Source organism: Acinonyx jubatus, chromosome E4, assembly GCF_027475565.1.
Source record: "Acinonyx jubatus isolate Ajub_Pintada_27869175 chromosome E4, VMU_Ajub_asm_v1.0, whole genome shotgun sequence".
Taxonomy (NCBI): domain Eukaryota; kingdom Metazoa; phylum Chordata; class Mammalia; order Carnivora; family Felidae; genus Acinonyx; species Acinonyx jubatus.
This window is the reverse complement of record NC_069395.1, coordinates 5,261,428-5,289,285: the sequence shown is the minus strand read 5'-3', so window position 1 is coordinate 5,289,285 and position 27,858 is coordinate 5,261,428. Positions and strand designations below refer to the sequence as shown.

The 27,858-nt window shown below is 45.0% G+C and overlaps 1 protein-coding gene across 5 annotated transcripts; it reads right to left on the bottom strand.

Annotated features, from left to right (window-relative positions):
* Positions 1-552: 552 nt before the first annotated feature.
* On the bottom strand, positions 553-27,858 carry LY9 (lymphocyte antigen 9). 5 transcript variants are annotated; one of them, XM_015076212.3, is made up of 10 exons: positions 27,695-27,858; positions 23,822-24,148; positions 11,438-11,713; positions 10,639-10,944; positions 9,269-9,538; positions 7,849-8,016; positions 6,974-7,027; positions 4,469-4,719; positions 4,023-4,094; positions 553-1,064 (listed from the first exon to the last, which is right to left on the bottom strand). In XM_015076212.3, the coding sequence occupies exons 1-10, from the start codon at positions 27,816-27,818 to the stop codon at positions 996-998; spliced, it is 1,917 nt and encodes a 638-aa protein (XP_014931698.1). In that variant the 5' UTR covers positions 27,819-27,858; the 3' UTR covers positions 553-995. The 5 variants fall into 5 exon arrangements, 4 of the variants coding, with proteins under 4 accessions (XP_014931698.1, XP_014931700.1, XP_053065123.1 ...); XM_015076214.3 differs by having other exon boundaries at positions 7,909-8,016; positions 27,695-27,857; XM_053209148.1 differs by lacking the exon at positions 9,269-9,538 and having other exon boundaries at positions 27,695-27,857.

Here is a 27,858-nt window from a genome sequence, read left to right as displayed (position 1 = left end):
ACACTGGTCTTTACTTTACAAAAGTGGCAGGGCTTGCTGTTGCCTGGATATGCCATTGGGCATTTAGCCAGATTCTTCCTAAATGGACATTTAGGCTATTTCTGTTCTTTCATTCAATTTTTTTAAGTTTATTTACTTTATTAAAATTTTTTTTTCACATTATTTATTTTTGAGAGACAGAGACTGAGCACAAGTGGGGAAGGGGCAGAGAGAGCAGGAGACACAGAATCCCAAGCAGGCTCCAGGCTCTGAGCTGTCAGCACAGAGCCTGATGCGGGGCTTGAACCCCCAAACTGTGAGATCGTGACCTGAGCCGAAGTTGGACGCTCAACCGACTGAGCCACCCAGGCGCCCCTTTTTTAAAGTTTATTTTTGACAGACAGAGACAGAGCAGGAATGGAGGAGGGGCTGAGAGAGCGGGAGACACAGATTCGGAAGCAGGCTCCAGGCTCCGAGCTGTCAGCACAGAGCCTGACGTGGGGCTCGAACTCACGAACAGCGAGACCTGAGCAAAGTCGGCCACTTAATCGACTGAGCCACGCAGGTGCCCCTCTGTCCTTCTATTTTAAAAGATACTGCAGTGGACATAATTTTACACAGATCTTCGTGCCCATGAGTGAGAATATCTGTTGGATCCATTTTATCACCTGTTTAGAAGATGGTGTGAAGGTCCAGAGCCCTTTCAGCCACATGTGGCCAGCCTTGGCAAAGCTCTAAGGTGGTGCCTCTGAACTGAGGGGGGGAAACTGAGCCTGCGTGGAGATGGATGGAGCAGGGGCATCTTGAAGGCCAGGGACTCCAAGAAGGAGCCTGTGTCTGATCTGTTCATGGGCTTGGGAAGTTACAAGGGTGAAAGGAAGGGCGAGGGTCAAACCCAGGCACCTTTGAGATGCTGAAGGCAGTTCTGAAGTGCTCTGTCTGTGAGAGCGCCAGGCCCCTACACAGTCCAGAACCCTCTCCGACCACAGGGAGAGAAGCAGCAGCTGCTTTTCTTTTCAGTCCAAATTTTCATAGGTAGGGGTTTCAGGAGACTCCAGATCATTCTGCTGTGGTGGTGGCACCACCTGTGAGCCAAAAGACACGCAAGAATATGGTTAATAAAGCCTGGGAGGCCCTGGTTTCCTCGCCCCTGTGCTGGTGAGAGAGGGAGGTGAGGCCAGGCTAAGATTGGTCCGTGGTGGAGAAGTCGGATCATATGGACTGACCCAGCAATGGAACAATCCATCAAGCTGACGGCAGGCATTTATGGGGACTCTCCTAATGGGAAGTTGGCTAGGCTCTCCATGAGGGAGAGAGAGGACAGTTTAGCGCTGCAAGGTGAGGGGCCACAAAAATGACAATAAAAGGCCTCGCTCTCAAGAAGCCATGGTCTCATGAACTCAGCCTCTGCCCCAGCTGGAGAATGTAAAGACGTCAAGCTATTTCGGGTGGCAGAGATTATGGATCAAAGTCATGGCCCAGACCAGTAGGCCTTCGTGGTCCCAGGGTTCTGAGGACTCCTTGTTGGAGAGTGTTCAGGGAGGGCTCTGAGGAACAGTTGAGATGTGAGCAGATGCAGGGAGCAGGGGAGGCGGGGAGGCGGGGGGCCGGCAATAGCTTGATGGTGGCTTAAACCTTCGAGATGTCGTGCCGGGACTTGGGTCAGAAAATAAGTTTGAGAATTTCCTGCCCAAGTGGGCAACGAGAGCCTTAGGGGACCCGGAATCAGGACGGGTCCTCAAAATTCTCAAGGCAAGGGATAAATCCTGTTAAGACCCTGGCTGGGGAAATGCATTGCTTTCCACTTAGGCTGTGGATGAGGGTGGCTGCAGGGGTCTGGAGTCCCTGGGGTGGGACCCACGTACCACTGACCGGACACGTGGGGACTCCAGGCCATTCTGAAACTCAGAGCAGGGACTGACATCCCTGACTTTAAGATTGACCAGTGTTGGCCCAAACACAGAGGGCCAGGTCAGAGAGAATCCAGCGAAAAGTACAGGTGTGGCCTCAAGGCCATAGGTGACGTCCCTTACTGGCTCAGCATAGGCCACGTTCCCACAAGACAGGACAGGAGGCCAATGGTGGTTGAACTGAGCTACACATCTGCACAAACTTTTACTGAGCAAATTCTGTCCAGTTTTTCAAGTTTATTTGAGAGAGAGAGAGAGTGTGTAAATGCAGGTACCCAAGTGGGGGAGGGGCAGAGAGAGAGAGGGAGGGAGAATCCCAAGCAGGTTCTGCACTATCAGCACAGAGCGCGATTTGGGGCTCAAACCCATGAGCCACGAGATCATGACCAGAGCTGGAGTCGGATGTTTAACGGACTGAGCCACCCAGGCGCCCCTCTCTCCATCTTTTAAAGTCTAATTCAAATTAATTTTTTCGTGGAGCCTTTCCTGTCTACCTCAGTGCAGTGGTATCTTCTGCTTCCAATGTCTGGAAAACGCTTGGGAACTGCCCAACTAATGTAGAGTGTTTTCCTTGCCCCTGCAGGTGACTGAAGTGGCTCTACTCCTCCACCGAAAGCCAATAAGACAACAGGTCTTCAAGGTTTAGGATGGTGCCTTAAGCACATCTGAATCCCCAGAGCCCTCAGCCCAGTTCTGGGCAAACCAAAGGTGTTCAATAAATGTCTACTGATTGATTCATCAATCACAGGGTAGTAGCATAACTGAAAAGCTTTGAGGTTCTTCTTTTTTAAAGTCTTGTTTTGGGGGTACCTGGGCAGCTCAGTTAGTGGGGCATCCGACTCCTGGTTTTGACTCAGGTCATGATCTCAGGGTCGTGAGATCGAGCCCCGTGTTGGGCTCCATGCTGAGCTTGGAGCCTGCTTGGGGTTCTCTCTTTCCCTCTCTCTGCTTCTCCCCTCCTTGCACGTTCTCTCTCTCTCAAAATAAATAAAATACTCATTTAAAAAATCTTGTGTGGACATGTTAAAACAGGGAGGGAATTCTGGAGATTTGAAAGCAAAAGTATATATGAACCCAATGTTCTCAGGGAAGTGAAAGTGAAGCAGGCAGCTAGATTCAAGCCAAGGTTAATTGTTTAAGATTACTCAGGATTATTTTAAAGCTCCTTGTGGTTTTTAATACTTAAAGTCCAACTACTATCTGTATGACTTTAGGCAAATTTAACTTCTCCGGATCTCGGCTTCGGGATGACAGCACATTTATAGAGCTGTCCTAAGGATCACGCGAGAATATCAATGTTTTGCAAACTGTAAAATTTCGTGTTAAAGTGGGTTATTATTATTATTTAATGGTAAGTTCTACCATTAAGGGATCTTTTAACACCACAATAAAACCAATGTGTTGTAGTTAATGGCACATTCTCCAAAACATCTTGGCATTGGACTCTTGGCTAATTTCTAATTATTTGGGGAAATTGCCATTTTGGTGGATTGAGATGGGTTAGAAATAGATTTAGGAGGCATGTGGGTGGCTTAGTTGGTGAAGCATGCGACTTCAGCTCAGATCATGATCTCACGGTTCGTGAGTTCGAGCCCCACCTCGGGCTCTGTGCTGACAGCTTAGAGCCTGGAGCTGCTTCAGATTCTGTCTCCCTCTCTCTTTATCCCTCTCCTGCTTGCTCTCTCTCTTTCTCTCTCCTCCTCTCAAAAATAAGTAAACATTAAAAACAACAACAACAACAACAACAACTTGTGAAGCATTTAGCACAATTCCTGGCACAACGTAAGCAATAAAGATTAGCTATAGAAAAAAGAAAAAGAGAAGAAATAGATTTAGAAATACACATAGATTATACACTATTTGTGTTTGCAGCCCCTTATGCTAGTTAGTGGTAAGAACAATCAGTATAAAATATTATTAATTCAATTAGAAATGTTCAGCCTTTGGCCAAACAGATATAAATCGGAAACATTTGTGTAAGCATCTCTATTGACCACGGAGTGTGTCTGGTGGGTGGGGGGACAGTGGGTAGGACTTAAGCTCCTTTGCCATGGGAATCTAGGACTTTCAGTTAAAATGGTCTGCACAATAATTCCTTTAAGAGCCTCGGGATACAGAGAAAATTGTTCTCACCTTCTGGGGTGTCTGGATACAGCTGTAGATTGTGGCCGAACCCTCTTTCTGTTGAGGAACTAGGGTCTTTCCCTGTAACAGATCAACATCAGACTATCTGTACGCACCAGATGAGAGCTTTTCAGGGTGTCACTCTCAGCCCCTAAGGAGAGGGGACACCCACCAGGTTCAGATTTCACACAGAGGGCGGTGGCTGTCTTAGTGCGGTGGGTACAGTGCTTCTGGTTGTTTGACATCTCCCTTATTAATAGCCCAACATTGGGAGCTGAGGACGAGCTCCTTCACTCCAAGGGATCCCAATGTTTGGTTAACATGAGCAGAGCCACACTTGTCTGCTCGTGTGCTGCTGGTCCTGGCTCCCCGTGTGGGGGGACTAAGTCATCCGGGATATTGGATGGTGTTAGAACTGGAGGAGGAGGGAAGGTGTACTGGTCAAAAGGGCTCACCTGCAAGTTGAGGAATACTTGCGCATACACCGTGTTGTCTTGGGCCGTAGGTGCAGGCGCATTCCTCAGCATGAGATCGTACTCTGCTGGCGTCTCAGAAGCCGAGTCAGGTCCAGTGTCCTCCTGGTATCTTCCAGCCTTGACCATGTCTGTCGTCTCCTCGGTTGTTCCACTGCTGTCAGAGCTGCTGGCAGAGGGGGGCCTAGACCGTTGCTTGGCAGTCTTGAGAAGAGTGTCCAGCTTCTCATACCCTTGGGAGAGCATGTTGCACAGTGTGTGGCCAGCGGTGAGTTTTGAACACATTGTGCAGGGTCGGTAGGAAGTATGGCCGCCCCCGCCTCTTTCTTGTTTCGTGGAAGGAGCCAAGCTACTCTGACTTCTACCCCGGGTGAGGCCTTAAGAACTGGAGGAGACGTTGTTCTCCAGTCTTCCCTTAGGGGGTTCCATCCCACTCTCCCTTCCTCCTTCCCTTCAAGCATTCACGTGTGACGACTTAGCAACTCTCAGGGAGCAGAAGTGGCCCCATTGGGTGAACCATCATAAGTACTCTGGGAAAACACAAAGGTCATTATGCCTGCTCTTCTTTATTTTATTTTGTTTTATTTTTTTCTTGAGAGAGAGAGAGAGAGAGAATGCACATGGGCATGTGAGTGAGCGGGGGAGAGGCAAAGGGAGAGAGGGGAGAAAGGATCTTAAGCAGGCTCCTTGCCCAACCAGGAGCCCGACGTGGGGCTCCATCTCACAACTGTGAGATCATGAACTGAGCCGAAATCAAGAGTCAGATGCCTAACCAACTGAGTCACCCAGGTGCCCCAGACCTGCTCTTGAAGGAGGAGGGATAGAAAGGAGAAGGAATGGCCAATTAGGAAACTAGTACGCTATTTTAGGGAAGAAGTAACAAGGAATGGGAATGTCTAGTGATGAGGTCTGGTGAAATAAATTAAGGCACATCCGTAGGATGGAATAAATGGGAGTCAGTCTTAATATACATATGTTAATATTACTAGGATATTCTGTTAAATTCAAAAAGCAAGTTTCAGAAAAATGTTACAGATTGCTTCCATATGTGTAATTAAATGAAAGGCACCCACCTACACACCCACCACACACACGTACATGCACGCACGGACAAATATATCTGACACCTGTAAATGCATTAAAAGGCTCTGAAAGGATTTAGAAATACATCCTAACAGTGAAGGCTGCTGGAGAGACTAGGAGATTGGGATTTGGAGGGAGATTTCATTGTATACCATGTGACTATATGAGTTTTCAATTAAAAAAAAAATCCTATTCAATAAAACAAAAAAAAAAATGGTGACAGCATGAACCTAGGCAGTGACAGAAGATGGAGAGGCTTTGGAGAAATGGTGGAGAGGTTAAAGAAGCAGACCATGGGAGTGGAGGAAAGGTGCGCTGGGGAGGGCGGAAGGGCAGGGTGACAGTGGTGTCCCCAGTACTACCTTACTCCTCCTACTGTGCCCAGGGTGCCAAGGAATGAGGGCACAGGCTGGGGGAGACCAGAGTCTGCCCTGCCAGCTATGAGGAGGTAGCTGGTGGGAAGCTCCACCCTTAGCCTCAGTCCTGTTTCTTGGCCCCTTTCTCTTGGTTATACTTTTCTTCAGAGAAGCTTGTACTGTTGGATTATTTGAGCCCCTGGCCTCCCACCCAGTCCCTCCTCTTAGTACATCTCCATGGGGGATCTCCTCCAGGAGGGGTCACCAGGGGTTTTTAAAAGCAGGATTTGTTTGAGTGGGTGGAGTTTGGGGATTCCTTAGAACTCCAGAGCTTAGAGTTCAAGGTGGTAATTGAGGACACCAAGGGATGGGAACGGGGGTGGGAAGGTAGGATGCAGGCATCTCAGCTCACCACCCCAACACCTGTCAGGACAGGCCCACCTTCACACACTTTGTGCTGTTGGGGTGTTGCGCAGTATTTTGTTTGAAGAAAGCATGCCTTAGCTTTTTCAGAAATTGGGAAACTACTTCCTCAGTGATGCTCTTGGGTCATAGGTGTCTAGACGGTCTCACGGGTTTAATTTTCATTGGGTTTTAGTTTGGCTTCTGCCGCGGATTTGCCATTCCATCTGGCCTTTGTGTCTCCATTCTCAGAATGAGGAAAATCACTCCACCCTCATCAGAGGCTAAGTTCAAGTGATAACGATCAAAGCCTGAGGAGCTCTAGAGACCCCAGAGGGCAGGCTGCCTCTCCTAGCTTTGGTCACCGTCTTTCTGGAGTCCATCCTCATTGTGGTTTCTGTACCCCAAACCGTCTTCCTTCTCCAAACCACATTATTTCTCAGACTTTTAACAGGTATATGATTCACCTTGTGAAGATGCGGACTAGAGCTCAGTATTCTGGGGTGGTGCCCAAGATTTGCCTTTCTAACAAGCTCCTGGGTGATACTCATGTCGCTGGTTGGCAGACCACATAGAATAAATAGCCAGGCCTTGGAGCTTCCATCGGGCCCAGGGACCCCATAGCCTGTGTCATTGGGGATATTACCTGGCACATCCGCTGGGGTTTCAGCTTGGTTGGAGCTGGAGTCTGGGACTGAGTCTGAGAAACCAAAGTAGAGAAGATTTATCAGTAGGGCTGTGAGGAGAGAGGCGTCTGATTTTGTGAGCGTCGAAACAGATGGGGAGAGATTTCTGGGGACACGGCCAAGGAAAAGGCTTTAGGGAGGAGGTGAACCCTGATGTGAGCAGGAACCTACGTGAAAGGGTGACCAGAGTCTAAGGTCATCTTCAGCTGAGAAGGTGGCCCTGGAGCCTCCTGCCATCCCTCTGCCCCATCTGTGGTAGCCACTCCTCAGATGGGTTTGTTGGCTCGCATCAGTTATTCCAGGGATCCTACGTGTTCTAACCAATAGGCTCTTTCTGGGAACTAGTCCATTTCCACTGCAATATGAGATTCCGAGGGAGCTGCCAATCATAATAGCTAATCCCCTTGGCCACGGTGATTGGGCCAAGCCATGGTCACATGACCCGAGGCCAGGCCAATCAGAGATCTTTCAAATGAGAGTTGGAGGGAAACCTCTTTTTTCTCTTCCCGGTGGCGTATCTCCTAGTAGGTGTGCGTCTGGAGAGAGCAATTGCTGTGTTGTGGTACACTCCACCCCACCCATCAGCTGGGGTCAGTAGGAAAGAACTAAGCTGGCTCGAAGGACAAAGTAGGGGTGAGACATGGAGAGCTCTGGTCATTTTTGAGTCTCTGGTAACGTTTGTCCCTAAGGCCAGCTCCTTCCCTGCCTTCCCCACAACGAGCACCCCTCCTCCCCATCACTCTGAGAAGAAATGAGGTCTTCGGATAGACGGAGGAGGGGCGGGGGGGGGGTGCGGAAAGGAGTGTGGGGGAGGGGGGATCATGAGAGGACAGACAAGCCTGCAAAGGCCCCAGGATATGGTCTAGGGCAGATGCCATTGATCTCAGAAACCCACGCCGTCCTTTTTGCTTCCACATGCACCACCAGATGGAGATCCCAAAGCACAGAAGAACAAGAGACATCAAGGAGAGTCCAATGTAGAGCTTCACGTTTCTCTCGTGCCCTTTGGAGAGGAAATGAATGGTATTAGTATAAATAATGGTAGAGAGGTTGGAACAATCAGTGGACACAGCATAATGACCATCCTACCTGCCTCTTAAAATTTCATGCTATTGCAGAGCATATTCCTTTTCATTCATTCTACAACTATTCATTGAGCAGGTATTGTTCTGGACAAGAAGCTATAGTCTTATGACAGACACTGTCTCTAGGTAGAGCCCCTTGCCCAGTGTCGCAGAGTTCATCCTGAACGGGATTTGAACGTAGGCTGCCTGATTCTTAAACACCCTTATCCATCACACTACACCGCTCCTTTCTGTCAATGATATAAGGGCAGTTCCAGGCTCAAGACAGAGTCAAAATTCCCACTTAATTGGGCTCTAAATCCATCTGCTAGCCTGACCTAGCCTTGTCACATTCTAGGTAAACCTTCCTTTTTTCTACTTCCTTCTAGAGCAGAACAGAGCAGAGCTCAGGGTTTCAATCTTGCTTTTGTTGTGTGGCCTTGCTCAAGTCCCTTATACTTTCTGAGTCTCGGTTTCTTCATGTAATGGAGAATAATAAGAATATTTGCCACATTAGATTATTGTAAAGCTGACTGTGTTAAAACTCACAAGGACCTAGACTAGTGCCTGGCATCTAGTAAGAGCCACCAGGGCTTCATTTCTTGCTTCTACTCTCAAGTATAGTGGCCACGAGCCATGGCAGGAGCCATTGGAATGTGGCCAGGATGACTCTGGAGCTGAATTGCTTACTTTATTTAATTTTTAAAAATTGAAATTGAAGTATGGCTATTCAGTTTCTTATTGAAAAACCTGATAAGTAGGTTTGGAGCAACTTGGATATGTAAATCTAGCTTTTCAACTCTAAGTTTTATGAAATCTGAATACAGATCAAGTACTTCCCATGAAAATTTGGCATCTGAATTGAGATGTGCTGTTAGTGTAAAAACGTACCAGATTTCAAAGATTTAGCACAACATGAAATGTAAGTTATCTCAAGGATAATTGCATATTGGCTACATATTGAAATGATGACATTTGGATATAGCGGGTTAAGCAAAATATATTACTGAAGTTAATGTTACTTGTTGCTTTTTGCTTTATCTAATGTGGCTATTAGAAAATGTAAATTCCATGTGTGGTTTCCATTATATTTCTATTGGAATGTGCTACTCTAAAGTACTCTCGCCCACACTCCTTCGCTGCACTTCATAAAGAACCACTCAGAATGCAGACTCTTGGATCCAAGGCAACCTGGGCAGATGTCACCGGGAAGAAATGACTGGGAGCTCTTGCTGACAGGGTTCCTGGTGGTACATGTGAAGTTGGGATGATTTTCATCACTTCTCCAAGAGATATTGAGGTGAGATCCCCCTTGGGACATGACAGTTCCTTTCTGTAGGAAGGTCCATAAGTATGTCACATTGTGTCCACTGTCCTCCACTGAACATGTCAGGCTGACCCTGCAGATGCCATCCTCAGTGAGCTCAAGGCTCCCGGTAACCTTTGGCTTCTTCAGCCTCCCTGTGTGGGGAGAAAGACCTAATGTAGAGTCAGGCCCACCCACTGGGCAGTCACCACGTCTTTACTCATTCAGAATATGCTCATGAAAGTGTGTGTTGGAACTGCCTTGGGGCTGAGAAAGTGCCTCCAGGAGTCACAGACATTTTGGAGTGCACTTGGCCTTTCCCTTAGTGGCCATGAAATCTCAGACATACCACTTCAACTCTTGGGCCTTTGATGCTTGGATGTTAAAGGAGTTAATAAAAAGTAGAAAAACAAAGATACCACATCATTCTATGGAGTACCCTGTGAAGGACGAGCAAACCCTTCCACACAAGTGAGCACAACATTCCATGTGCTCCAAAGACTCTTCAAGGCTTATGTGTTGAGGTGCCATCGTCTAAGTTTTTTTTTTATTCAGGAGATAAAGTGTAGAGGGGTGAGTGCAGCACTGACACAGAGTTAGTGCCCAATAAATGTTAGCAATTTTAACAGAAATGTAAGATGGGCATCAGTTGTTCCCAATGCATTATTATTTTTACTAAATCTTCTTGCTTAAAAAAAAATTATATTTGAGTCACAGCTGCTATCGACGTGGACTAGCTGACTTCCAGCATACTTTAGCAGAACCATGGACAGTGACTCTTTTCAGCTACTTAGACATCCACAAACCCAGGCAGGGGATGTGATGACAGGAGAGCCAAGCAGCCCTCGTGGGGGGTCAGAGGGTCTTTGGACACTAAAGGCTTTCTCCTCAGTCTTCTCCAATTCCACTCCAGCCAGCTGTTCTCTTATTCAAAAATGATAATACTCTATATAAAAAAAAAACAAAACAAACGATAAGTGATGCAGGAAAACTGTGGCGAGTATTGAAAGTTGGATGGTGGAGACCTAACTGGAAGTCTAGAAGGGGGACATTGGAAGGTGGATTTTGCCCAGCTGCTGGTTAAAAATTTTTCCTCCTGTGAGTTGACTGGTGTGGACCCAATAGTTGTTCAGGTGGCCTGAGGCATTTTGGTAGGAGGAGAGGCTTGAGGGAAGCAGGAGGCAGGGAAAGCAGCAAAGAGGAGAAACATTTCAGGGAAGGAATCTAATGCTTAGCGCTCTGCTCAGAAACTCACGGTAGATGAGCAGGGTGAAATGTTTTCTGCTGATGACTCTGGAGGCCTTTGAACACACATAGGCATAGTAGTGGCCAGCATTCTCCATCTTTAGCTGGCCAATCTTCAGGGAGTAGTCTTGGCCAGAGTTCTTGTCAGGAATCTTGGGCTTCACTTCCTGCTTTTTGGTGATAATAGATGTGTTAAACATCCAGACAATGTTGTTCACGTAGTGACTGGCCGAGAGTGTTAGGGAGAGGGTGACTGACTCCCCGAGGATCCCCACCACTGTCTCCCCCGTTGATCCTCCTCTGGAGGCTCCCAGAGCTGCAATCAAGATGAGACATTGTGACTTTAGTTACTGGCCCTATTAACCCTCAGCCTGCCTGAAGGAGACTGAAGTCCCACATGCTCTCCTGCCCACACCCCCTTTCCCTTCCTATCACGAGGCATCTCTGCGGAACACTTGTCACAGACAGATATGCACCTGGCTCTGCCTTTCACATACCCAGTCCTCTCCTGCCCTTCCTGACCTTCTGAGGAGACCCCAGGGGATACCCCCACCCAAGCAAAGAACAAACTGGATCTCTTCATCCAAACTCTCTTCCCTTCCCTTGTTCTACCCTTAGAGTTTCAGTTCCCTGGTAGTTCCTAGATGCCCCATCAGTCTCTCTCAGGCCTCAGATGGTAGAGTACGAGGGGTCTTTAAGCCTATCTTCTTGCTTCCCTATTCCACCTGTGTCCTGCCAGAACCCTGGCAGGGTTCCATAGCCACTCAGACTTTCTGGAATCGCCAGGAGGGCCTAAGTGGAACCTGTACCTGTACAGAACTGCCGGACATGGATGGGGCCGGAGGTGCTCTGGCTGACTGGGTTCCTGGCTGTGCAGGTGTATGGAAGGTCTGGGTCACATGGCATCCAGTAGATGGTGATGGTGGAGGCCCCATGGGATTCAGAAGCATGGGTGTTCTTCGGGGTCCAGCTGTACAGAACACTTGTCCCTGCCCTCTCCACAGAGCAAATCAAGGTAATGTTGCAGGAGGCACTATCAGACATGTTCACGGACTTCACGACAACTCGAGGCACCTGCACCTGCTCTGTATGGACAACAGCAATGAGACTACTCACACTCCTTCTGCAGCAGGACAAGGCTGAGAGAAGAAGGTGATGATGACAGAGGAGCTAGGCAGAGAAGGAAGAAGTCAGCATCCTTCAAGGGGAAGTTTTCAGGCTAGACTGCCTCTTTTCTACATTTCCGTAGATCCTCGACAGGTGTTATTTCCATGACTCAACATGACTGATTACTCCCCTCCCCATCAGTATCTGAACTACTTGAGGACAGGGCCAATGCCTGTGCCTGGACGTCTAACACAGGCTCGGCCCATGAAAGTCACTCTTGAATGTTTGGTGAATAAATGGATAAATGAGTCAGCCCCAAACACTGTGGAGTAGGGAGCTCTGCCTCTAGATGTTTGAGTTCCTTTTGTCTTTTGATCTGAATTTATGACCCATTGTGCTTCCAGAACTCCTTCCTAGTCCTTTCCTTCCCTTTTGTTCCATTTCCCCTATCCACTGTGTGTGTGTGTGTGTACAGGTGTGTGTTTAAGTTTGCTTTTTTGGGGAATTAGTAATACATAAAATTGAAAAGATACACGAAAGAGTATATAATTTAAAAAGCAAGCTATCTTGTCCCAGACACCTATTTCCTCTTCCCAGGAATTATTCCAAGGCATTTCTTGTTGATCTTTCTAGAAATATCCTAGGTATAGATGCATACATGATAGCGTACTATATATACTGTTCTGAACCCTTTAAAAATCTAACAACATATTGGATTTCTGGGGAAGATGGACCCCAAGTAAGAGGACCCCAAGCTCACTTTGTCCCATGGATACAACCAGGTAGCACCCACATCAGCGTAAATAACCCAGGAAACGACCTGAAGACTAGCAGAACAAACTCTCCACAGCTAAATGTATAGAAGAGGTCACATCAAAGAGGGTGGGGAGGGCAGAGATGCAGTTGGGAGCTAAATGGACACACAGGACTGTCCAAGGGAGGGAAGGTGCAAGAGGGGACAGAAACAGACTCTCATACAGGGAAAATGAGTCCTCATAACATTTAGTTTTGAAAAACAGTGGGGCCTCATTTCATGAGTTCTTACAATCAGTGGGGCTTAACACCTGGAACTTAAACATTATTTTTTAATGTCTAATTTTGATAAAGAGAGAGAAAGAGCATGAGTGGGGGAGGGGCAGAGAGACAGGAAGACATAGAATCTGAAGCAGGCTCCAGGCTCCGAGCTGTCAGCACAGAGCCTGACTTGGGGCTCAAACCCACGAACTGTGAGATCATGACCTGAGCTGAGGTCGGATGCTCAACTGACTGAGCCACCCAGGTGCCCTAACACCTGAAACTAAAAGTCAGTGGGCTCAGCTCTGGGAGGGGGAGAGGAAACTGAGTACTTGCCCTTAAAAAGGCAGCACCACAAACGGCTCTGGAGATACAACATAGAAGCAGCAGTTTGAAACCCCTGTAATATATGGGAAAGACATTTGTTTACTAATCTCAGAGTGTGTGCTGTAGGGGCAGAGATTGTTGAGAGCTTCTCCAGGAACGAGGGAGCTGGTGGAAATCACATCCCTCCCTGGCCCGCCAGCCCAGACACATGGACACCTGTGGGAACCAGTGTAGGGCCAACACTTAATACCTAACTTGCTAGCCGCACACTCCACCCCTGCATTCTCCCATAGATATGCCCTCTCCAGTTATGCCTCTGTTCTAGGTCCCCTCCCACGGCAGACCTGAACAAACCTTGCTAACATCAGACACCCTGTCCTCCACACTAATCCCTCCTCCTCGGGCCCCACCGCTTTTGCAGATCTGTCCCCTCCAACCCAGCCTGCCTGGTTCCCATTGGCTACAGGTTCCCTTCTGCAACCAACCAGCGCAAACCTTGATAATGCTGCCAAGCCTGCCCCTGCTTTCTCTTGTGGCCCTGCCCCCTCCAGTGCACTCTTGGGTGGAGCCCATCCAAAGTGAGGCCACAAGCCTGGCAGTGTGCAAGCAGTGCCAGCAGGGGCCAGCAATGGGCCGGGGACAGACATCTGGTCTGACTACAGGCCTTGCCCACCAATGAAAGCTTTTCTGGAAACAAAACAAGGAAAGCACCCTGCAGTTCAGTGCCACTGCATCTCTGGCAAATGCTTGGTCTGAATTGACTCAAGGCCAGGGCCCCAGATTGGCCCACTAACAACACAAGGACCAAACCCTGCCCACAACAGGAAAGGACAGCCATTGCAGATGACTGGACTGAAGGCAAAAGTGGCCCAGCCACAACAGCAGGGCATACACAACACACGTAGGAGACACCCCTGAAGCTCCAAGTTCTGGTGAACAAGGGACACTGCACTGCAGGGCACTCTAGGTCCTCTTCTTCATAAAGCCACTACTTTTTCCAAATGTTTATTTATATTTTATGTGCAGAGAGAGCACAAGCAGGGGAGGGGCAGGGAGAGAGGGAGACAGAATCTGAAGCAGTCTCCAGGCTCTGAGCTGTCAGCACAGAGCCTGACATGGGGCTTGAACTCATGAGCTGTAAGATCATGACCTGAGCTGAAGCTGGATGCTTAACTGACTGAGCCACCCAGGTACCCCAAGCCACTACTTTGAAGAGCAGGAGATGAAACTGACTTTCCTACCACATATAAACAGATACAGAGAGTTAGATAAAATGAGGAAACAGAAGACTATGTCCCAAATGAGAGAACAAGACAAAATCATGGCAACAGAAATAAAAGAAATGGAGATAAGTAGTATGTCTGATAAAGAATTTAGAGTAATGGTCATAAAGATACTTACTGGACTTGAGAAGAGTAGAGGACCTCAGTGGAGTGGAAGACCTCTCTTTAAAAAAGAGATAGAAAACATAAAAAGAACCACACAGAGAAGAACCCAACAACTGAAATTGAAAATACACAGATGGAATAAAAAGACCAGAGAAAGCAGAACAGATCAGTGACATGGAAGATAAAGTAATGGAAAACAATCAAGCTGAACAGAGGAAAAAAAAAATTAAAAAAAAAAAAAAAAAGACCGGGAGCTCAGCAACACCATCAAGTGTAATAATAGCATTATAAGGATCCCAGAAGGAGAAGAGAATTTGAAGAAATAATAGTAAAAACTTGCTGAATCTGATTTCTGAAACAGAAATCCAGATCCAGGAGACACAGAGAGCCCCCCAAAATCTCCCAAGGACGTCCACACCAAAACACATAGGAATTAAAATGGCAAAAAGTAGTGATAAAGAGAATAATTTAAGAACACCAAGAGAAAAGAAAACAGTTACATGCAAGGGAGAATCCCATAAGGCTATGAGCTAATTTTTCAGTAGAAACTTTGCAGGACAAAAGGGAGTGGCATGATATATTCAAAGTGTTGAAAGGAAAAAACCTGCAACCAAGAATACTCTATCAGGCAAAGCTATTATTCAGAATAGAAGGAGACACAAGGAGTTTCCCACACAAATGTTAAGGGAATCCATGTCTACTAAACCAGCCCCACAAGAAATGTTAAAGGGGACTCTTTGAATGGAAAGGAAAGATCATAAGTAGGAGTGAGAGATGTAGGAAGCACAAAAGCAATAAAAATAAATTTATCTGTAGAAATCAGTCAAAGGATTCACAAAATAAAAAGATGTAAAGTATGGCACCATATACCTAACATGTGGGAGGGAGATGAGTAAAGAATAGGTTCAAATTTAAATGACCATTAAATTAATATAGGCTGCTATATGAAACAGATGTTATATATAGACCTAATGGTAACCACAAATCAAAAATCATATCTATCTTTGATAGATATGCAAAGAAATAAACAGAAAAGAATCCAAGTATATCACTAAGAAAGCCAACAAATGGTGAGAGAAGAGAGCCAGAGAAGAAAGAGAACTACAAAAACAACCACAAAACAAACAACAAAATGGCAGTAAGTACATACCTGTCAATAATTATTTTGAATGTAAGTGGACTGAAAGCTCCAGTCAAAAGACATAGCATGGCAGAATGGATAAAAAAAAGCAAGATCTATTTATATGCTGCCTATGAGAGACTCATTTCAAACCTAAAGACACATGCAGATTAAAAGTGAAGTGATGGAAAATCATTGATTATGTGAATGGAAATGAAAAAAAAAAAAGCTGGCAAAGCAATACTTACATAATTGACAAAATGGGCTTTAAAACAAAGAGTGTGACAAGAGAAAAAGGACACTGTGTAATCATAAAGGGTACAATCCAATGAAAATATATAGCAATTGTAAATATTTATGAACCCAATATAGAAGTACCCAAATACATAAAGCAGCTAATAACAAACATAAAGAAAAGGAAGTAATCGATAGTAATACAATACTAGTAGGGGCCTTTAACACCCCACTTACATCAATGGATAGATCATCCAAACAGAAAATCAACAAGGAAACAAGTGGCTTTGAATGACATATTGGAACAGATGGATCTATAGATATATTCACAACATTTCATCCTAAAACAGCAGAATACACATTCTTTTCAAGTGCTCATCAGCATTCTCCACAATAGGTCACATACTTGGCCACCAAACCAGTCTCAACAAACTTAAAAAAATCAAAGTCATATCTGCATCTTTTCTGACCACAACACTATGAAACTAGAAATGAATGACAAGAAAAAATTTGGAAAAAATACACACACATGGAGGTTAAATAACATGCTATTAAACAATGAATGAGTCAACCAAGAAATCAGAGGAAATAAAAAAAAAATACACGTAGAAAATGAAAATGAAAACACAACAGTCCAAAATCTTTGGGATGCAGCAAAAGTTGTTCTAAGAAGGAAGTTTATAGCAATATAGGCCTACATCAAGGAGCAAGAAAAATCTGACATAAACAACCTAATTTTACACCTAAAGGAGCTACAAAAGAAGAACAAACAAAACCCCAAACCAGTCGAAGGAAAGAAATAATCAAGATGAGAGCAGAAATAAATGAAATCAAAACTTCAAAACAGACAAACAATAGAACAGATCAATGAAACCAAGAGCTGTTTCTTTGAAAAGATCGACAAAATTGATAGGCCTTTAGCTAGACTCAGACAGAGAGAGAGAGAGAGAGAGAAAACTCAAGTAAACAAAATCCGAAATGAAAGAGGATAAATAACAACTGACACACAGAAGTACAAAGGATTATAAGAGAATATTATGAAAAATTATATGTCAATAAATTGCACAATCTAGAAGAAATGGATAAATGCCTAGAAAATATAACCTCCCAAAACTGAATCAGGAAGAAATAGAAAATTTGAACAGACTGATTACCATCAATGAAATTGAATCAATAATCAAAAAACTCCCAAAACACAAAAATCCAGGACTTGACATCTTTATAGGTGAATTCTACCAAACATTTAAAGAAGAGTTAATGCCTATTATTCTCAAACCATTCCAAAAAATAGAAGAGGAAGGAAACTTCTAAATTCATTCTATGAGGCTAGCATTACCCTGATTCCAAACCAGATAAAGACACTACCAAAAAGAGAGAGAGAGAGAGAGAGAGAGAGAGAGAGAGAGAAAACTACAGGTCAATATTTCTGATGAACATAGATACAAAAATCCTCAACAAAAAAATTAGCAAACCAAATCCAGCAATACATTAAAAAAAATCACTCACCATGATCAAGTGGGATTTATTCCTGGAATGCAAGGGTGGTTCAATATTCACAAATCAAATGACATGATACATCCCATAAACACAGGATAAAAAAGCATCTGATCATTTCAATAGATACAAAAAAAGCATTTGACAAAGAACAACATCCATTCATGGTAAAAATCCTCAACAAGGTAGGTTTAGAGGGAACACACCTCAACAAAATAAGCCCATATATAAAAAATCCCACAGCTAACGTTATACTTAATAGTGAAAAACTGAGAGCTTTTCCACTAAGGTCAGGAACAAGAAAGGATGTCTACTCTCACCACTTTTATTCAAACTAGTACTGTATGTCCTAGCCATAGCAATTAGACAAGAAAAAGAAAATGTATCTGAATTGGTAACAAAAAAGTAAGACTTTCACTATTTGCAGATGACATGATACTATGTATAGAAAACCCTAAAGATTCCACCAAAAAAAAAAAAAAGCCACTAGAACTGATAAATGAATTCAGTAAGGCTGCAGGGTACAAAATCAATATACAGAAGTCCATCGCATTTCTATACACTAATAATGAAGCAGCAGAAAGAGAAATTAAGAAAACAATCTCATTTACAATTGCACCAAAATTAATAAAATACTCAGGAATAAACTTTACCAAGGAGGTGAAAGATCTGTACTCTGAAAACTGTAAAACACTGATGAAAGAAACTGAAGAAGACACAAAGAAATGGAAAGATATTCCATGCTCATGGGTTGGAAGAACAAATATTACTAAATTTCCAGGTTAGTCAAAGCAATATACAGATTTAATGCACTCCCTGCCAAAATACCAACAGCATTTTTCACAGAACTAGAACAAACAATGCTAAAATTTGTATGGAATCACACAAGAACCCGAATAGCCAAAGCCATCTTGAAAAAGAAGAACAAACTTGGAAGTATCATGATACGAGATTTCAAGATATACTACAGAACTTTAGTAATCAAAGCAGTATGGCACTGGCACAGAAATGGACACAGAGATGCATGGAACAGAATAGAGAGCCCAGAAATAAACCCATGATTATATACCAATTAATCTTCGACAAAGGAGGCAAGAATATTCAATGGGAAAAAGACCATCTCTTCAATAAATAGTGTTGGGAAAACTGAACAGCTACATACAAAAGAAAGAAACTGAGCCACCTGCTTACACCATATACAAATGTAAACTCAAAATGGATTAAGGACCTAAATGTGACGCTTTAAGTCATAAAGATCCTAGAAGAGAGCCCAGGTAGTGATTTCTCTAACATTGGCCATACCAACATTTTTGTAGATATGTTTCCTGAGGCAAGGGCAACAAAAGCAAACATCAACTATTGGGACTACATCAAAATAAAAAGCTTCTGCACATCAAAAGAAACAATCAACAAAATGAAAAGACAACCTATTGAGCGGGAGAAGATATTTGCAAATGACGTATTCCATAAAGGATTAGTGTCCAAAATATATAAAGAACTTATACAACTAAACACCCAAAAAACAAATAATCCAATTAAAAAATGGACAGAAGACATGAACAGACATTTCTCCAAAGAAGACATCCAGACGCCAACAGACACATGAAAAGATATTTGGGACGTCTGGGTGGCTCAGCTGTTTAAGCGACCGACTCTTGATTTTGACTCTCATGATCTTATGGCTCTGCTGACCATGCAGAGCCTGTTTGGGATCCTCTCTCTTCCTCCTCTTCCCCTCTCCTGCTCATTCTCTCTTTCTCTGTCTCTCTCTCTGTCTTTCTGTCTCAGAATAAATAGATAAAAAAAAAAAAAGAAAAGTTGGTCATCATCACTCATCATCAGGGAAATGCAAATCAAAACTACAATGAGACATCATATCATACTTGGCAGAATAGCTAAAACAAAAAAACACAAGAAACAAGTGTTGGTAAGGATGTGGAGAAAAAGGAACCTTGTGCACTGTTGGTGGGAATGCAAACTTGTGCAGCCACTGCAGAAAACACTATGGAGGTTCCTCAGAAAATTAAAAATAGAACTAACATATGATCCAGTAATTCCACAACTGGGTATTTACCCAAAGAATATGAAAACACTAATTTGAAAAGATATATGCACCTCTACGTTTCTTGCAGCATTATCTACAGTAGCCAAATTATGGAAACAGCCCAAGTGTCTATCGGTTGATGAATGGATAAAGAAAATATGGTATATATAAGTGAATATTATTCAGCCATAAGAACAAATGAAATCTTGCCATTTGTAACAATAGATGGCTCTAGAGAGTATTTAGCTAAGTGAAATAAGTCAGTCAGAGGAAAACAAATACTATATGATCTCACTCATATGTGGAAATTAAGAAACAGAATGAACAAAGAAAAAAAAACCAACAAAAAAAGATGCTTAACTACAGAGAACACACTGATGGCTGGCCAGAGGGGAGGTGGGTAGGCGATGGATGAACTAAGTGAAGGGGATTAAGAGTACACTTATGATGAGGGTGTCTGGGTGGCTCAGTCGGTTGATCATCTGACTGGCTCAGGTCATGATCTCATGGTTTGTGAGTTCGAGCCCACATCAGGCTCACCGCTCTCAGTGCAGAGCCCCCTTCAGAACCTCTGACCCCCTTTCTCCCATCCTTTCCTCCACTCATGTGTGCTCTCTCTCTCAAAAATAAGTAAATAAATGAACATTTAAAAAAGGCTACGCATGTGATGAGCACTGGGTGCTGTATGAAGTGTTGAATCAATGCTGAATCACTGAAACTAATATAACAGTGGATGCTAACTATGCTGGAATTAAAAAAAAAATTAACACTATATCTTGGGGATTGTATGTCGGTGCACATTGATTCATTATAGAATCGATCATTGATTCAATAGAGTTGATTCAGTCTATTTCTATTCGCAGCATAGAATTCTATTTCTTTAATATATGCGGAGCCCTCTACAAATCAATTAAAAAAACCTACCTGATAGAAAGATGGTGTCATAGGCTGAATTGTGTCTTCCCAAAGTTCAGATGTTAAAGCCCTGACTTCAAGTACCTAAGAATATGTTTTTATATGGATATAGGACTGTGTTTGGAGAGAGAAGTCATTAAATTAAAATGAGGTCATTAGAATGGTCCCTAACCCAATATGACTGGTGTCCTTACACGAAGAGGGGGCAACTGAGTGGCTCAGTCAGTTAAGTGTCTGACTTCGGCTCAGGTCACCATCTCGCGGTCCGTGAGTTCGAGCCCCGCCTCGGGCTCTGTGCTGATGGCTCAGAGCCTGGAGCCTGCTTTGGATTCTGTGTCCCCCTCTCTCCCTGCCCCTCCCCCGCTCGCTCTCTGTCTCTCTCTCTCTCAGAAATAAAATAAAAACATTAACAAATTTTTAAGAAGAGGAGACTGGGACACAGACAACACGGACAGAATGACAACCGTGTGAGAACCCAGAGAGAGAAGGTGGCTATTTGCAAGCCAAAGGGAGAGGCTTTGGAGGAAACCCAACCTGCCGACATCTTGACTGGTCTCCAGAGCTGCGAGAAAGTAAACTTCTGTTGTTAAAGTTACTGTCTGTGGTACTTGGTTATGGCAGCCTTAGCAAACCAGTATGGATTTTGGTACCAGAAATGGGTTGCTGCTGTAACAAACACCGAAAAATGTGGAAGTGGCTTTGGACTCAGCTAATGGCTACAGGTCTAGAGGGTTTTGAAGCATGTGTTAGAAAAAGCCTAGACGGTCCTCAAGAGACTGTAGAAATATGGATGTTAAAGTTGGTTCTGGTAAGGGCTCAGAAAGAAGAGAGGAGAGCTGAAGAGGAAGCTTCTGTTATCCTAGAGTCACACAGGGTATTATCATGAGCAGAATATTGGTAGAAATATGAACCCTACAGGTGTTTCTGGCGAGGTATGAGATGTAACCGAGGAACATGTTATTGGACACTAGAGGAAGTGACCCACTCGTCACAGAGTGGTGAAGAATTTAGAAAAATTGCGTTCCAGTGTTTTGTAGAAAGTAGCAGATTCAGGGGTGCCTGGGTGGCTCCGTTGGTTAAGCGTCCAACTCTTGATTTCAGCTCAGGTCATGATGTCATGATTTGTGGGTTTGAGCCCTGGGTCGGGCTCTGCGTTGACGGTGCAGAGCCTGCTTGGGATTCTCTCTCTCCCTTTCTCTCTCTCTGCCCCTCCCCGGCTCACACATGCACACTCTCTCTCTCTCTCGAAAGAAATAAACTTAAAAAAAATTTAAGAAACAAACTTTAAAAAAAGAAAGCGGCACATTTAAATGATAAATTTGAGTATTTCGCTAAAGAGATCTCTAAGCAAAGTATTGAGGGCACTATGTGGTTTTTCCTTTCTGCTTGTCGTAAAATTTTAGAGGAGGGCCATAAATTGAAGAAGGAAGTGTTGAGAAAGAAGGAACCAGAACTTGAAGATTTAGAAAATTCTCAGCCTATAAGGTGTGGCTAGACAACATTTGCTGAAGAGATTACAGTGTGACTCATGGATTTAGTCAACTCTATCAGCAGAAGTGTTTCCAGCCTGGACTGAAGGGACAGAGGTGGGACAAAATTAAGAAACGCTGTCACACTTGTGGGATTCTACAGGATGGGCCAATAGAGCTACTCAGTTGAGATCATGCCTTATCCTTCGAGAAGAGGGAAGAATATGCCCAAGAGCAGTTCAGAGGTGGATAGGGCTGCCACTGCCTTTGCCCCCCCCCTGGCCTAGAGGGCCCAGGCCCAGGGGCCGTTGGTGGGGCGATTTCCTTCTTGGTTCCAGGGGTCAGGGTGGCTGCCCAGGGCCAAGGAGGGGGCGGGGGGGGGCGGCCACCCAGGGGGCCCAGAGGATAGAGCATAGGGCCAATTAAAATTGTTCTTAAAGGTTAAAATTTAATGGAATTTGGCCTGCTAGATCGCAGACTTCCTTGGGGTCCATGGCCGCTCTCTTCTTTTCTATTGCTCCCTTTTGGAATAAGAATGTCTATCCTATGCCTATCCTACCATCCCAGTATGGAGACAGATAACTTGTCTGGTTTTACAGCTTCACAGCCCGGGGGGAATTTTGCCTCAAGACAAATTACATCTCAAGTCTCACCCATAATGCTTTAGATGATATCTAGATAAGCTTTTGGACTTAGAATCGATAGTGGGGTGTCTGCTGAGATGGAATGAATGTATTTCGCATATGAGAAGGAAGTGAGTTTTGGAGGGGCCAGAGGGCAGACTGTTATGAACTGAATCGTGTCCCTTCAAAATTCATATGTTGAAGTCCTGATCCCCGGTACCTCAGAATGTGACTGAATTCGGAGACAGAGCCTTTCAAGAGATAATTAAGGAGGGGCGCCTGGGTGGCTCAGTCAGTTGGGTGTCCTACCCTTCATTTCTGCTCGGGTCATAATCTGATGGTTCATGGGACTGAGCTCTGCACTGACAGGGCGGAGCCTGCTTGGGATTTCCTCTCTCTCCCTCTCTCTCTCCCCTCTCTCTTCCTCTCTCTGCCCCTCCCCCCCCCATCTAGCGCGCGCTCTCTCTCAAAATACATAAACAGACTTAAAAAAAATATAAAGAGGGAATTAAGTTGAAATTAGGAACCAAGGAACAGACTCTCAGCCCTACAGGACAAATTGCTAGTCACCAGAAGGGAGGCGTGGTGGGGGAATGGGTGAAACAGGTGAAGGGGACAAAGGGAACAGGTGACACTCATATTGGTGAGCACTGAGTAACGTACAGAAGTGTTGAATCACTATATCGTACCCTGAAACTAATATAACACTGTATGTTAACTATACGGGAATTAAAATAAAAAACCTAAAAATAAAGAATGACTTACATGGATTATACATTAACCAGTAAACAATTTATTTAAAAGGACACTTTTTAGCTTCTCTTTTCTTGATAGGACCGCGTGAGGACGTGTCGAGAGGGTAGTTATTGGCAAGCCTGGAAGCCAGGCCGCAGGAGAAACCCAACCTGCTGATATCTTGAGTTTGAACTTCCAGCCTCCAGAACCGTGAGAAAATAAGTTTCCGTTGTTTAAACCACCCCGTCTGTGGTATTTGGTCATGTCAGCCCTAGCAAGCTAGTATAGATGGGTAAAGGGTATTATAACAGGGTTACAGAAAAGAGAATACAAACGGCTTTTAAACCTATTTTGTCTGTGTTTTCACTCTGACATCTATATTTATGGAACCGGATGAAAGTGACCAACAAGATAGTCCTATCTGTCCTCGAGGGATAAACTGCTGGAGAGAAAAAAAAAATCTGCTTTTAAAAATAAAAGATTAGGGGCACCTGAGTGGCTCAGTCGGTTGAGTGTCTGATTCTTGATTTTGGCTCAGGTCATGATCTCACTCGCAGTTTGTGAGTTCGAGCCCAGCGTCAGGCTCTGTGCTGACAGCGTGGAGCCTGCTTGGGATTCTCCCTCCCTCTCCCTCTCTCTCTCTGCTACCCTCTCTGTCAAAAATAAATAAACATAAAAAAAATCCCAAAAGATCAAAACCCACAGAAGCCCTCTAGAACTCACCATAGACACGCAGGATGAATTCCTCATCAATGGTGACTTTAGAATTCTTGGGGTTTATCTGGGCTTTGTAGGATCCTGCGTCTTTCAAAGTCAGGTTGCTGATAGACAAGGAGTAGTTCCAGCTGATGTTCAGTCGGTTCTGGTAGCTTTTGTCCATAATGATAACTTGTGTTTCTGTGACTGCTAAAGCAAGAGCATTTTGGGGACCATTCCAGGTGACGTGCTCAATCTCTGTGTCCACTGAAATGTTCAGGGAGAAAGTCACCGAACCCCCTAGAATCCCTGGCACCACTGTTGGGGGTGAGTCCTTTCCAGAGGCTTCTAGTCCTACAGCGACAGAAGAGGGAGTGGAGGAGCAGTTGGACTCTTCAAGTCAGCCTTCATTCGTTCATTCATTCATTCACTCATTCAATAAAAACATAGTGGGAATAAATCCCAGATGATGAGAAATGAAATAAAATGCCAGCCCTCCTTCCTCTAGGCTTGTTGCCTAACAAAATCATTCATTCATTCCCCAAATTAACTTTCATTCACTTTCTCCCATGAATGCATCTACAACAATCAGTGAAACAGACATTCTAGGTTTCTGTCCCAGCAGGGAAACTAGCCTTGTGACTTTGGGTGAATTTTTGAATTTCTTTGAGAATCAGTTTACTCATCTATAGGACAGAAATGTTCGTTATGGGTGTGAATGAATAGAGATGGTAGGGTTGGAATAAAATCACGTTGCTGTAAATCATAAAGACCAAAAGAGGTGAAAAAAAAAAAAAAAAAAAGGAGCACCTTTTTAAAAATTCGATGGCGAGATGGATGCCTAACAGCGTGGATAGATGGACAGGTGTGTGAGAAGGCGAGTGAAATCCAAGTGATGGCAGGTCCAGGGTGGGAAGCATCTGAGTGTTTAGTGTAAAATTCTTTCAAGCTTTCTCTGGGCTCAAGAATTTTCATAATAAGATGTTAGCAACAAACGGAGCATCTGTCTCACTCTTCCTTTCCCTCATGGCCCAGGGGATCTCAGACTGGCTTTGCCTTGGCCGGGGAAATCTGGTCTGTCCTTAGGAACAAGGTTTGGGGTTCGGGACAGTAAGTAGCGTCGAATCCTCTCCTAATTGCCTCATCTCAGGAGAGACCAAGATCCCCGATAAACATTGTTACCGCGGCTTCCAGAGGCCTGGCATCTGTCCGAGGCAGCTCATTTCCTTGTGGGGGCCCTGGGAATGTCGGCTGGGTGACCCCAGCCTGGATCCCCAGATTCAAGGACTTCTGAGGCTCTGGAGAGTCCTCTGAAAACTCCGAACTAGATCAGATGGGTTCAGGCCCCAGATTACTCCAGGAATCTGGGCGGAAAAATAAGTAAAAAATGTTAGAGAGAGAGAGAGAGAGAGAGAGAGAGGAAAGGCCCAGGTACAGCCTGGACTGATGGAAAAAGGCCGAGGCATGCTCTGAATACCCAGAGGGTACAGAATTATGCAGATACAGAGAAGAGACTCCCAGACTGGTGTAGATCAGGTGTGTGTGTGGAGGGTTCTCTATCCATCATCATCCAAGCACTTGGACCTTGTGGAGAGGCAGCTAGGAAGGACGCAGAGCTAGGGACCTTGGACAAGCTAAGCTAGGTCACTTCAGGTGAATTCTGGGGGGTAGTCAGAAGGGAGAAACTTGGTTGGTTTCGATGCTGGCTTGAAGTTGCCTTACAGAGAGCTCTTCTCATCTGGAAGATGCTGGCGATTGCTACGTCATGGAGAAATCACCTCATTCAATCCTCAAAATTACCTGGTGACTAGCCACCCCCCCCCCCCACCTTTTTGTTCACAGATGAGGAGCTAAAATTTCAAGCATTTTTAACTATTTGCTTGAGACGACAGGGTCGGTCAGCTCTCTCTTCACATCAAAGATCAGCAAAGGTCCCCAGACTGTCAGCAAGGGGAGCGGGAGGCGGTTCGTGTCGGTCAAACCCTGTTACCTGGTGAAGCAAACAATGCTACATAACAGGTATCAGCCGCCTTATTTCGAACTACTTATTTTGAACTATTATTGTGGCAAATCGTCAAACGGCATTCAACAGTCATGATAACTGAATTTCGCTTCTCTGCCTTTACTAGTTTCCAAATAAGCCACTTAGTGATCATTATAACAATCAGCTTCTACCAACTAGGTACCGAGCACTGACATGTATCATTTTTAATCTACTGAGAGAGTCTTGCATGATCCAATTTACGAATCACATTCTCTACTTAAGACGCAGAGACTCATACAGCTAGGAAGTAATGGAACAAGGATTTAATTTCAAATGTTTCCGACTGGCCCAAGGTAAGCCACTTTGGCATGAAAGTTATTCTGAGCTGAAGGCGATCGAGACCGTGTGGGCTCAAGAGGAACTTTGCCCCTCCCTTCACTACATAGAAGACTCTAAGTTGGGGTCTTTCCCAGGATAAGGGTTATGAGCAGAGATAAATCTGATCTGCGTGACCCATCTGTATGGCACGGCGAACATCTAATTACCAAACATCTGTTCTCTTTGTCGCCCTGTGAACTACTCGCCTCCCCTCGGAAGTCCCAGACCCCTGCCCCCTTCTCCTTAGTTTGGGATGACATACAGACCTCATTTTGCCTGTCTTTGAAATTCTGTGTCTGTGTGGATTCCCCATACATACACTATTAAGTTGTATTTTCTCCTGTTAATCTGTCTCGTGTCAATTGGATTCTTAGTCCAGCTGGAAGGACCTTGAAGGGGACAGGAATCCTTACTCTCCAAACAGAGGACAGGACGTTCTGCTCCCTGACACACTAAAACGGAAGGACTTTTCACCCTACTGTCTCCTAAGTTCCTGAAACGACTCCTTGGATCCACAAAAGCATCAAGGTAACTCCCTGCTAGGCCAAAACAGGGAAGTTTGAGGTTATCCCGTCTGGTGGAGCTAGACAGAGGGAGATGCCTCTCTGCCTGGAAATTGACTTGTTGGTCACCTGAGTCTTGGGTGACATTGCATTGGCTAATTTCGGGTTTATCCAACACAACCAAGAAGCACCCCAAAAGTTGGGTGTGGATATAAAGAGCCATGATGCTTCCGATGTTTTCATGGTGGGCAATGATGAAAATGGAAAATGAGGAGAGTTCAGACTTGACCTCGGCCCTGGAATCTAGGCCCCTCTCTTCCGTACATGCACTCCCACTACTCCCACTACTTTTCGGGTCCCTGTGCTACTGTACCGTGCTCCAAGGCCCTGGGGAAAATAGGATTACCAGGGGACAGTAGATGCCACCACACCGGGTGGCTGAGGCATTCCCTGGGGTAGTGGGTCAGCTCTGCCTGCTGGCCATGCTGCCGAGAGACGTTTCCCAGAAACTTGCAGGACTTGGGCCTTGACGGGGAGGCAGGATGTGAGGAGGAAAGGGCACTCAGAGAGCAGCCATCAGGCCCAGTGCCACCAGACCATCTCCAGATCCCCAGGGAAGCCTGAAGTTTGGGATAGAAGGTAAACATGGCAGAACGTAGAAAGAAGTTCCAGGAGTTCTATGTGTCCCGAAGAAAGGGGGGTGGCTAGTCATCAGGGGAAACTTCCGTATCTCTCCGTGCATTCTATCCACACCGTGTGGGGAGCAAACTCACCACTCAGCATTTCTCAGCAGGAAAACGTGAGGGTGAGAGGAACACAGTCTGAGCCCAGACTTGTTTGAGACTGGGGCTAGGATGCCATCTACTCATGGTGAGTGACTGTGCACGCACTCACACACGGAGACACAGCTGGGAATGAGGTGGAACCCGCAGAATGACCACGAAGAGAAGAGTTTCCTGAGTTTACCGGCAAAGAATGTGACCGGCCCCAGAGGGACACCACGAGCAAGCGGTGGTGGCCGCAATGTGGACTTACCCACGAGCAGGAAGAGGAGATGTGTCCACAGTAAGGGAGAGAATACGTGCGGCTGACTCTTCTGTGGTTTCCTGGAGAAGGACCGTAGCACCCAGTCGTCTGGGTGTTTCTTTGGACCCGCCATGATGATCTTCTCTCAGGCCTCAGGCTGAAAGAGAGTGCTT